We start from the raw sequence: 12,414 nt of genomic DNA, 5'->3' as shown, positions 1-12,414 counted from the left end.
GGTCCCAAGCCCAGCGCACAACCCTATGTAGGGAATGTTTCGCCTTCTCACATTAGCTCGCCTTCGAACGGATGTTCTTAGGCTACCCAGAGGATACTTGGTCAAAGACCGGAAGTAGTGAGCTGCTTGAGCCATGTGTAAAAGACTGAACTACTTACTGTCCATAAAAAAATGGGTTGCAATATGTCAATTAAAATTCAGTTTCTGGACTCCCATCTGGATTTTTTCCCCGAAAATTTAGGGGCGTAAGTGACGAACATGCAGAACGGCTCCACCAAGATTTCTGCTATGGAGAAACGGTACCAAAGTAAGTGGAGTGCCAGTTTGCTTGCCTATTACTTCTGGACATTGTTAAAGGATACTCTAAAAACAAAATATCGCCGAAAAACATCGACAGTAACATTTTAAAGTACTCTTTGGTTAATAAAATAATGTAACAATAATATATCTGTCGCTGTTTTTTTTAACAAAAATCCTCATAGCAAAAAAACTATAGGTGATAGAAGAAATCTGTAGCTATTTTCTGCATTTGTGGCAATTTTTACATAATAAACACTTTGTTCTGTTCATGTCATAAAAACAAGTGGATTTTTGTTTACCAGGGTAATTGATTGATGGGTGATTCTTGCTTGACTCTAAAGTTATGCCGTATCTCAAAAATTATAACACCAAAACCGGCAAAGGAGTATGTTTAAATCTGCAGCATATATGTATGTAAGTGTATGTCGTCACCTGAAATGCAAAATAACGTATCATCAAAAAATTCAAAATTGAGTTTTTTACTGATTACGATTCACCACATCATATTACATATGTGTCGCAAATTTTAAGCTTTTGCGATCAAAAATACCCAAGCTACTATATTAAAAATTCAAAAAAACGTATCATCAAGTGCTTGATTTCGTTAAACAAAATAACGTATCATCACTAAAGTATGTAAATATAGCAGAGTGTTTTTTTGTTTTATATAGAAGTTAGCCTTCATTTATTGTTTATGTTTATTTTTAGTGATTAAGTTCAATGTGCTTTGGTAAGTTTAGGCTACATCGTTGATCGAACGTGGACGACTATATACATATATGTGCATATGTAGTCCTTTGTGAGGCCATAGAAAAGAATAACTCCTGTGTTCGAACTTATAAATTATCAAAACGCTTCCCGCCAGTTCGGTGGGATGTCTGAAGGTATGCGCCCCCAAGTGATTAAGTCCTGACCTCCCTAACTCAAGACAGCCAAGAAGGAAGTGTTGAGTTGTTTCCACCTAATCTTTTTCCATACAGCTTCTGCAGATGGCGTCTGGTAAGACTCTTCTTGCTAGCTCATGGCACTCGATGCTATTGATAGCGAGGTTAGGTCTTCGATCAGCTCTGAATTCTCTCATTGTTAATGAGTTCAAGGCTGGAATCGCCGCTCTGCTATCTGAGTCGATGGTCACTCCTCTGAAGCAGGGTGCACTCTGGAGTAGTAAATCTACTGCTACCTTAATGGCTCCAATCTCGGCCTGGAAGACACTGTAATACTTAGGAAGTTGGAGAAACTGGAGTTGATAGAGAGTTCCTGACAGTAGACCCCTCCACCTTTGACCCATCCATGAAGAAGCTCACTGTAACTTTTCTCCAACGGCTTCTTCCCTCCCACAACTCCCTCGGAATATGGGTAGAGAAGGAGCCGCCAGAGTTCGTTTTAGCGACTCCATGATCCAAGTAATCAGACCCGTGCTTTTTTAGGAATTCAGCAGCCTATTCTATTGCAAAGTTTAACAATAACTAAGAAGAAATGGCAACATCTGCAAGACCTAGAAGCTTTAATTCCAGTAGACTGTTATTACTTTTATGATAATATACCTTTTGAATAATTAGTTATTTAATAAGTAATAATTAAACATTATCCACATTTTTTAGCTTGAAATATTAAAATTTTTTCTGGTACTTATGTACAAATTAATAATAAAAATAACATGAAATATAAAAAACTTGCAACTGTTTTTATTTAAAATTAAAAAAAAGTATTAATATTCAAATTTTTAATTTTTATACAAATTTAGATTGATCATACGTTATTTTGTTTCGAAATGAAAATTCAAAATAACGTAAGACACCTACTATAAAATTTGCTTAATTTTTTCATTATTTTTTTCTAAAATATACTTATAGGTTCATGTTAATTCAGATTTGAAAATTTTGTTTCAATATCTCAAGTGGTTTTCTTTTTATTCGGTTTTTTGCTTCTCCTGTAAACCTACGAAAAGTGATGTTACGTTATTTTGCATTTCAGGTGACGATGTGTAGCTATAAAATGTTTTTGTTTGTATATTTTCAGTAGTAATTCTTCAAAAAAAATCTGAAGAAGAAAGTATTTTTCTTTTTTGGCGTTCGAAATGCACCTTATGCTGATCTTTTGCAAGTAGGAAACGCCCAACTAGTACCACTTAGCGGCAATAATCTCCAAAGCTACTAGAGATCTATGATTCTAAGGCAAACATATTTAAAGCTCTTCTTACTTAGACTTTATGGTCACATGATATGCACTTACTTTCTCAGGTTTCAAGCGCTTTTATTGTATAAATAAGACTACATGAACCAATGACAATAGTCGAGAGATTTTAATTCGGCGATACTCTTTCATATGCCATCGTAATCGTGAATTATCAAAATGTAGAATGTCAAAATGCATCTATGTATTAAATTTCATGTGGATATCTTAAAACTGAAGAAGAAATTGTTATAATCCCTAAAAAATAAACTTCACTTAAAACATGGCTGGCTCAAAACCGGTTTTAGACCCCTATTCTCTTATGCAAAGTTGTTCAGAATGAACCGTAAACATTTCACGCATACACAATTTTCCCAATTTTTGGGCTTTGGGATTTGTAAATGAACGCTTTTGCTTTTAAGTAGATGAATGCTTCTAAAACTTAGGGTTTATTCGTTAATGATTTTTTTAGTTGTAAGAGTAGAAATACCCCAAATAAACTGGGAAATCCTTTGTTCTAATTATGTATACACGGCTGTTTTGGAAACGGCACTGAGATATGAATTTCTTTCTGCAATTCATTGGAACTATATTAATTAAGGCTTTTTATGAGTTTTTTGCTTTAACGGCACTTGACCCACTTTCAAGGAAATATTCGATTTTTGAATAATTTTTCCAATTATTTTGACACGAAATGCCATCAAAGTACATATCATAGTTTTTATGCGCTAACTTTATGTACATAAAACAAATGTTCCTACATTCCTAAATATTTTGTATATTTTTTCTTTTGCATCATGTACATCTTATAGAGCTGCTAAAACATAGTATCAACGGACTAAGCGAGTTCTGCTTGTATGGAAAATTCAGTGTGGCAATTTTCATCTTTCCAAGCATACACTAACATTTGGCCATCTTAATACATACATAGAGATATGCATATGTATTACATATGTATATGAGTGTCTTTCAATTACTGTATGAATTTGTGTCTAATGGAAGAGATCGCACACATTCGTACATACATACATACCATATACACACTTGAGATCCTAAAGAGTTGATGGCAAAGGCGAGCATCGTGTGAGGCTACGCTATGGACCCGATCATATACTAAGTATCATATGTACATGTCGGGAAATATTTATGTGAAGTTTTAAAAACGTACATGTATGTATGTACCTACGTATGTATATATGTATATGCAATGGAAACCTACATACAGGTGTCTATGCGTGCGCAGTCATACAAGCATTTCCGATCTGGCAAGGAAATTTTTTTGCTGTATGACTGAGGTAATTTTCAAAATGTAACGGGAAATTTTTGAATTTGTTTTGCATTCTACAAAGCGAGAACGCATTGAGTACGCACTTAGCTACTAGAGAGCGCTACACTTCTTCATTTCGAAATTGTATTTTAAAGGGTTTTCAGAAAAGTGGGGAAATTTTAAAATGAGTTGTGTTGAAAGCTGTGTGGAACAGACAAATACACTGAAGACCGCAATATGTACACATATACATCAACACATATACATATGCATGTTTGTATGTATAAGTGCAAGTAGTCTTCTTAAAATGTAGATTCCTCATTTATTGCGATAGTATGTGTGTTTTCTCGTTCAATTTAGCCATACAGCCGCCCAGTCGGTAAACGTTTGGGGGCTTTCTGCTTTGGGAAAGTTCGTCTTGCATCAGTGTTCTCGGGGTTTTGACAGCGTATAGTGTGTTTGGAACGCTAAGGTTGGTTAGTGGTGCTGCGAGCGTTTTTAAGGATTTATTAAAAAAATATATATATTTTTCAAAAATGCAGCAATTAAGAAAAATATTAAAAAATTATGCTTACAAGATATATTTAAAATATTATAAAATAATTAAAAAAAAACTGAAGTTATTTAAAACTGACAAAATATCAGTGGTACCTCCAGCACTTGTAGTGCAAATTATATTAGTGACTGAAAATATTTTTGGCTCAACGCCTAAAAAAATTAAAATTGAAAAGTTCTAAGCGCGTATGTGTGTGTGTGCTGGTGTAGAAATGAAAATTATGAAGTGCAAACATATTTATATACATAGATACAGCAGCTGAGCACTAGTCATGACAATCTATAATTAATTTCAATTCCTTTCAGGCGAAACAAGTCTATTTGCTAACTTACATACCTGCAGAAATAGCCGAAAGTTATGCAGTAACCTAAAGATATTTCAAACATTCATTATGCAACGCGCTGCGGTTGCGAAGAAGTTCAGTTTTTCATAACAAAAATATACGCATTTTATTTGGATGCTGTTGAAAATTCGCTTATAAGGAATTTTGTAACCGAATCGCTTGGCCTATGTGCCCAACTTATACACATACAAGCACAAGTATTCGCTATGTTGTAGTAATTTTATAAAATTTTATTTCATGCACCATATATACATACAAACATACGTATACATATATATGTATGTGTGAGTATTTTGAAAATTGCTATAAAAGTTGTAAAATCGGTATTTTGAAAAGTTTCTGCACAAACACACACACGTACACACAATCAGTACACGCATATATATATATATATACTACCGTTAAGTGAGAAAAGCAGACAAACCCCCATACACCCATAAATACATATACACTCACACATATACATTTGGGCTTTTAGGCATTTTTGCGTGGGCTAATGATATAGCAAAACACCTGCATACCGTTATTTTTTGGCATTTCTTCATATTATACAAATATATTATATACAATTTGTGTTCGAATTGTCAAAAACATTTATTTTTAAGCTCAAGCATCACTTATACATCGCCAGACATTGATACATATTACCACCTACATGAAAATATTTATTTTTTCTACACCAAAACTTATGTATGCATAGCTGTGCATAGCGCTTCATCGCTGAGAGAGCTGCTGTGTTTTTCCGATAAAGTATTAAGTTGGTAGCTGATCACCTCGTCAAAGCTTTTGCAGCTTTCACATACCACTGTTTCGGCATTTATCCTTGAGTCTGTCGGCCGTACGTTCGTCACGTCACCTTTCGTCGTTTTACGATTGAAAGTATGCAATTTCTTCGTATCTTTTTTACGCCCACAAAGCATTTCAAATTTTTATTTTAAAATCTTGTATCTACATATGCACATACATATGTACATATATACTATATATAAAAAAATTCGGATCTTAAAAATAGACAGACGATAAATGAGATCATTGTTAGTGGTACACAACGGGAACAGCAGCAAAATACTTATATTTTTTGAAATGCAATAAAAATCATCATAAATGTTGCTCTTCAAAAAAGCTTTGAGCAGGTACTGAAGTTTATTAAACTTAAACTTGGCAATGAATGAAAAGTGAGAAAAGTTTAGATAACTAATTTCCTACTTTGCTTGAGTTCCTTAAAGGCGATATTAATAAGATACCGGATTTTCATACATTAGACATATGTATTTATGTGCATAAAACATGAAAACTGGCTTAAGTCGTCTTAAGTTTCTTTGGAAAATTTTATTTTATTGAGAGCAATTTATTCGAGACTCGATCTTGTGTTTAGACTTAAGTCACTCCTCAGAATAGCGCTTTAAAGTATTAAAAAATATATTTGAATTATATGTCCATATATTAGCTAAATATCAAAATAACTACCACAGCTGAACTCAATTTAAGCTATTTTTACCTTAAGACACTATTATATCTGCTGAAAGCAATAGTTCAGAGCATTTACCGTTATAAAAGCAAATTTAAATTGCGATTGACTTGATTAAACAATGAAATACTAATTTTTGTTGCAAATTAATTTTGGTCATCAATGTTTGCATAATTCCAAATAAATTATATATTTTTTTATATGTATTTTATATAATATATACATATATATTTACATATAGCTAAACAAGGCCTCTGTAAAAAAATAATAATTATGCACCGATACAATTTTTTTTTGCTCATTTGAACACAGAAATACAAAAACCCTGACGATCAAACAAACAACTGCACCAAAAAAAATATAAAAACGAAAGTCTTCCAGAAATATGTTCGTGACGCGAAAAGTAGTATTGAAAAATCCACATTCTAGAATTTCAAGCGCATTCGCATAAACAAACAGCAAGTTAATGCTATAAAAACAAAATTTTCCAACCGCCCACGCGCTAATTACAACAACAAATTCACACATACCTATAGACTCTGGTTGGTGTTTCCATAAAAGTTTATTTTTAAAATCCAATTTCTTTGCCCGAAAGAAAATGCGTTCGAAAGTTTACGCCCGCTGAGTCGTTTGATCGCAAGACATTATGTGGGTGTTATCGTGAGGCCAGAAATTTCATACGATATATAGTTTAGCATATTTAGCATAAATCTATATATGTTTGCTTAAGATATAATTAATAAATAAGACAGATACATTAATATATTTGTACGCTAAGCAGCTGCAAAAATACTTCGGTTCTTACAAGTGTTGCTACTTTAATTTAAATGATGAATAACGGATGTTTAGAGAGTAGCGGAAGAATAAGTAGAAACTACATGCACACATACTATATAGTATGTTGGAGCGTTTAGAAACTTTTTAAGAATTATTTATTTTGATTTGAATTGATATCAAATTATTGGCAAACTAATAAACAATAATTAAATTCCTGTTACTGATAAATTATAAAAGCTTACTTTTAAAGTTTTGGTGTTTTACTTGATTTAGATAGACGACCTTACGAGTTAGCTACCTTGGAGGAATAAGTAATATTTACATTTTCCTCCTATAGATCGATTATTAATATAAAAAAATCACAATTCTATTCTCGATTTATTAAAAAGCAGATTTGGTCAGTCGCCCATTTCTGGTGCTTACTTCATTTAGTCCTAATCTGGTGGTAGCTACAAGTTTTATGTCACCTTCTAAGGTTTAATTGTTAGACTTTATAAACAATAGAGAAAATAAATTCTTTTTTTTTAATATATTGAGAGCTGCTGGCCAGTTAGAGCCTATAAAATGCGACGAACCCTCAAATCATCATTATAATTATTTTTCTCCGTATTTTCCTAAATCTTTGTTTTTTTTCACCATCTCTCTTCTCGCATCTTTTTGAGGTATCGTTCCTTTTATCTTATATGTGTTGTGAGTCCTTAAACTTTACCAATGTTGATCAAAGTAATGATCTTCTGAGTTTAAACTCTACCATAGGTATTATGACAAGTTGAGTCAAAATAAATAATGAAAATATTTTTGTGTTTTGATTTATAAGTTCTTTTATATTAAATATTTAGGCTGGATACTAATAAAAAGCATAAGAATTAATATATATACAGTTAGCCATATCTTAAAAATCGTGCAACGGACAAGCGTTGTTTTATTAAATAAAATATATATTTGAAATCGCATGAACTAATCAGTCGTTTCTTTTTGTATATTTGCAGTGTTATTCTTCATTTATTTTTTCCCTCCTCTTAAGTAAAACAAAAAAACACAGTCACCATGGACGCCATCAAGAAGAAGATGCAGGCGATGAAGCTTGAGAAGGATAACGCCATTGATAAGGCCGATACCTGTGAATCTCAAGCTAAGGATGCCAATGCCCGCGCCGACAAATTGCAAGAAGAATTGCGCGATTTGGAGAAGAAATTGGTACAAGTTGATGTTGATTTGGTAACATCCAAGGAACAATTGGACAAGGCCAACCGCGAATTGGAAGAGAAGGAGAAACAATTGACCACCACCGAATCTGAGGTAGCCACTTTGAATCGTAAAGTGCAACAGATTGAAGAAGATTTGGAAAAATCTGAAGAACGCTCCACCAGCGCCCAACAAAAATTGCTGGAAGCCACACAAGCCGCTGACGAGAACAACCGGTTAGTTAAAGCAATACAAGTAACGACGTGAAACTATATTTTCTAATAAAAAATAAAATTACACACCCGTAGTATGTGCAAAGTATTGGAGAACCGTTCACAGCAGGATGAGGAACGTATGGATCAATTGACCAACCAATTGAAGGAAGCCCGTATGTTGGCTGAAGATGCTGATACCAAATCCGATGAAGTATCACGTAAGCTGGCCTTCGTTGAAGACGAGCTGGAAGTGGCTGAAGATCGTGTCAGGTCCGGTGAAGCCAAGATCATGGAACTTGAGGAAGAATTGAAGGTAATAACAATTAATAGAATATGCTAGGCATATACATACATATATTAACCAACTGAATCTCCTTTTTGTCTTCTTTATGATATAGGTCGTCGGTAACTCGTTGAAATCCTTGGAAGTGTCCGAGGAGAAGGCCAACCAACGCGTTGAGGAGTTCAAACGCGAGATGAAGACTCTGTCTGTGAAATTGAAGGAAGCCGAACAGCGCGCCGAACATGCTGAGAAGCAAGTGAAGCGTCTGCAGAAGGAGGTCGACAGGCTAGAAGGTATGTTTCGCTACAATTTGTACAATATATATAGATATATAATGCCTTTTTTGAAAGAAAGTAAAGGGTTTTTTTGAAAATGCTTTGGGCTTTTTTATATTCAAGAAATATTGAATAGCTTAACGAATTGCTTAGCTTCAACTAATTAACTGACAAGTTTGTTGGTTATACACTTTTTGCAAAAATTGCTTAAGCTTCAAATATAAATTTTTGTATATATGAATTTATGAAAAGTTGGTGACACTATTTTGTATATATTGAACACCGCGCTGGTGCAGTGTTCCATATAAAATTTGAACATTTTTTTTATTTTTTATATTTTATATTAATATTTTTTTCTAATTAAGTTATTTGTAATTGTTTTACAATATTTTTGATTTTTGACTTTTTTGTTGTTCATACTGTAAACTGCCATTAATGCTTCGTATTTAATATGTGTAAAAAATTAAAATGCTTTTTGCAGACCGTCTCTTCCATGAGAAAGAAAAATACAAAGCAATCTGCGATGATTTGGATTCAACATTTGCCGAACTTACCGGATATTAAATATCAAATATCACAAAAATATATTTTTTCGTATATCATTCAGTTAAAAAAAAAAACGACTACATTCAAATATACAAACAACTTCAATTGTAGTTTTCGAAATGTTTGCCTAACCAAAAAACCAAACGCAATTTCCGACATAAAAATATGTACTTTTCCGAATTACACAAACAAACAAACATTGATGCCACTAAATTTGTGGCTTTTGGCCACCTTCAAACATACACTGCAAAAAATATGTTACCACACATTTACAAATCATCACAGAAACAATTTTCGGCCCATTCACCATGTTACTTTTACCTTTTAATCAAAAGAGAAAGACAAAAACTGCCACTTCCCCACTCACTCCAAATACACTGTAAATATTCGCCCACCCCACTAGTCATTTATTTTTTTTTTTGGTAATGCCACGTTCGTCAGCTGCGCTTTTAATATCCGCTAACCAACAACTGCTGAGTAAAAATCTTAATTACTGTGTACATAACAACAGCAAAAATAAATGCGAGAGTGCCGTTCTAGTGATGCTCTATTCTGTAAAATAATGTATAAAAGGTGATATGATAAGTTGAATGCATAATTTTTAATTGTTTACACCCGTATGTATATTTTTTATGTTGAGTTTTGTAGTCAATCGAGATCACATGTTTGTACTTACATATTTATATGTGCTTTCTATTATGTCAGATTCAATGACCAAAACGTCAGATAAATTGACAACAGTCTGTTTCAATTGCGGTGAAATTTCACAACAGTTTGATTGACAAGCAGAAAATGCATCTTTCTCATTAGGTTGTCAATTTCTGTGGAAAATCGTTGTCAAAAATTGCTGTAAGAGTGAAAGGTCAAACTTTCTTTTATTGAGTTGACTATGGCCGTCATTGGATTTGATATCATGAAAACCGTACATTATGCACCATGTTTAATATACATACATATATATACATACTTACCATCATGAGGTACTATAGGTTTCATGTTTTCGGCATATTTTGTATTTGAAAATAATTGATTTCATTTGGTAAATGAAAATAAGTTTTATTGAAAGTTTTCAGTTCACTTTTGACACATATAATTGACATCAAACAGATTGGAGAAGAGTTCTTGAATTTTGAAGCTTAGGAAACTATTTTTATAGCGTACCTCTCAGATCACTTCAGAATGTTCTAACATTTCCGCGTTAGATTACTAATATATTTTAATTTTAGTTTTATAAAATGAGAAAATAGAATTGTGTATAAAGAAGTTTCATTAATGAAAATGAACACCCGCAAGTTGTTTTATTTTCTGAGATTTAGATCTGTCATTTTTCTTAAATGGCGGATAATGCAAACATTTTTGATTCATTTTCGAGTAAGCGACTAGAATTTTCGTTGCATTGTGCTCATAATTTTGGCATCAAATAACTGAAAAAAACTAATATGAAATGAAGTTCTTGGAGATTGTGAAATTAAGTATTTTTGTGATTTTTGCTCGAAATTAGGTATTTTCGAGAATAATGTGAATGTATGTGGTATAAGAAGACAAATAGTTCTCTCAGTTGTAGTGAAGATTAATCAGGTGTAATTTCTTTATGTTTCCCATTATGATGCCGTCAAAAACAGAAGAAAAACCAGTATTAAAATTTTTGTAACGAGTTAGACATTTGTTTCCACTAGGCCCATTTTATTGTATAAAATTCGATTTTGTTTAAAATTTGTTGCGTTCTTCAGCACACTTTTGCTTGCATTTATATTTCGTTTTTATTTGTTTTACAACTCTGCACAGTGTATTTATTTGTACAAAAACAATAATAAATACTTAACTAATTTTGTATTAATTTCATCTCCCCTTCTATTTATTTAGACGAATTGGGCGTCAACAAGGACAGATACAAGTCGCTCGCCGACGAGATGGACTCCACATTCGCCGAATTGGCTGGTTATTAAAGTGTCCATTAAGTGAAGACGACAATGCTTTTCTAAGGAAAAAGTTCGCTTGTAGGGTTTTCGCTTTTGGAGTCAAACATCCATGTGCAACAACAATCACAACAACAAATTGTAACCTGTAAATTTAATATAATTGTATAAATGTTAAAAACACCAACAACATAATGAAGAAAAACTAAAATTTATAAAAAAATTATTAACGACAACAACAGCAACAACAACACCTTTAATTGCTTTTTCATTTTTCTAGTAAACAAAAAATGCAACAATGCAATACAAAAGTAAATGGAGCATACGCGCTTTGAAATCATATTTTCTTAAATAAATTAAACAAAAACAAAAAAAAATATAAAACCCTTTTTACAAAATTTCCTAATTTAACGAAAAAATATATAAAAACCCACACAAACACACATTTGGAGTGTCGTTTCGAGCAAATAGATATATCAATTAAATCAAGTTTTGATTATAAAATAGCTACAACAACAACAAAACCAACAATATCAACTGTCTTATCACAACTTTTAATGCAAAATTTAGTTTCACATTTCGGTTCAATTAAAGTTTATCTAGTTTTTTGTTACTCGCTTATTTACATAACACTTAAAAAGCATACACATACATATATGTAGAGAGAAGAGAATATTGTTCGACTTTGATCAGGAATATTACACTGGGAGAGCAAATGATAAATTTAATATAAAATATATTTATTAATAAAAAACCAAAAACAACAAAAAACATTTAAAACATACACAAAGAGTTGAAAATCTCTATTTTTGGTGCATTCGTGTGATTCCATGCCTGGTTGGAGAATTTGTTTTCAATGCAAATTTGACTTTTAAGATACATAAATACAGGCAATGATCGATGAAATAGTCAAAGTTTTGATTTTGGACAAAATGGCGGCTTTCCAACACAAAAAAAAAAAATGTTTGCACGAAAATTCACGCCTTAAAGTGACTTAAAAAATCGAAATTTTTATCAGAAACTTTATTCCTTCGATCATTACCTGACAAAAGTATCTAAGAAGGTCCTGTGAAAGTTTCAAGTTAATCGACTAATAAACTTTTCAGTTCTG

At 32.4% G+C, this 12,414-nt stretch overlaps 1 protein-coding gene and 1 long non-coding RNA gene across 3 annotated transcripts; one reads left to right on the top strand and one right to left on the bottom strand.

Annotated features, from left to right (window-relative positions):
• Window positions 1-4,119: 4,119 nt before the first annotated feature.
• Window positions 4,120-11,563, top strand: LOC126767965 (tropomyosin-2). Of its 2 annotated transcripts, none has more exons than XM_050485798.1 (5): window positions 4,120-4,211; window positions 7,873-8,304; window positions 8,377-8,596; window positions 8,682-8,859; window positions 11,251-11,563. In XM_050485798.1, exons 2-5 carry the CDS (start codon window positions 7,931-7,933, stop codon window positions 11,331-11,333), a joined length of 855 nt encoding a protein of 284 aa, XP_050341755.1. In that variant the 5' UTR covers window positions 4,120-4,211; window positions 7,873-7,930; the 3' UTR covers window positions 11,334-11,563. The 2 variants fall into 2 exon arrangements, with proteins under 2 accessions (XP_050341755.1, XP_050341756.1); XM_050485799.1 differs by lacking the exon at window positions 11,251-11,563 and adding an exon at window positions 9,323-9,497.
• Window positions 9,449-9,708, bottom strand: LOC126767996 (uncharacterized). Its single transcript, XR_007669185.1, has 2 exons — window positions 9,633-9,708; window positions 9,449-9,595 (listed from the first exon to the last, which is right to left on the bottom strand). It is a non-coding gene; the product is annotated as an uncharacterized LOC126767996 (long non-coding RNA).
• Window positions 11,564-12,414: the final 851 nt, after the last annotated feature.

This window comes from Bactrocera neohumeralis, chromosome 2, assembly GCF_024586455.1.
Source record: "Bactrocera neohumeralis isolate Rockhampton chromosome 2, APGP_CSIRO_Bneo_wtdbg2-racon-allhic-juicebox.fasta_v2, whole genome shotgun sequence".
In the NCBI taxonomy this organism is placed as follows: domain Eukaryota; kingdom Metazoa; phylum Arthropoda; class Insecta; order Diptera; family Tephritidae; genus Bactrocera; species Bactrocera neohumeralis.
The sequence above is the reverse complement of the archived record's forward strand: the minus strand, read 5'-3'. Positions and strand labels throughout refer to the sequence as shown.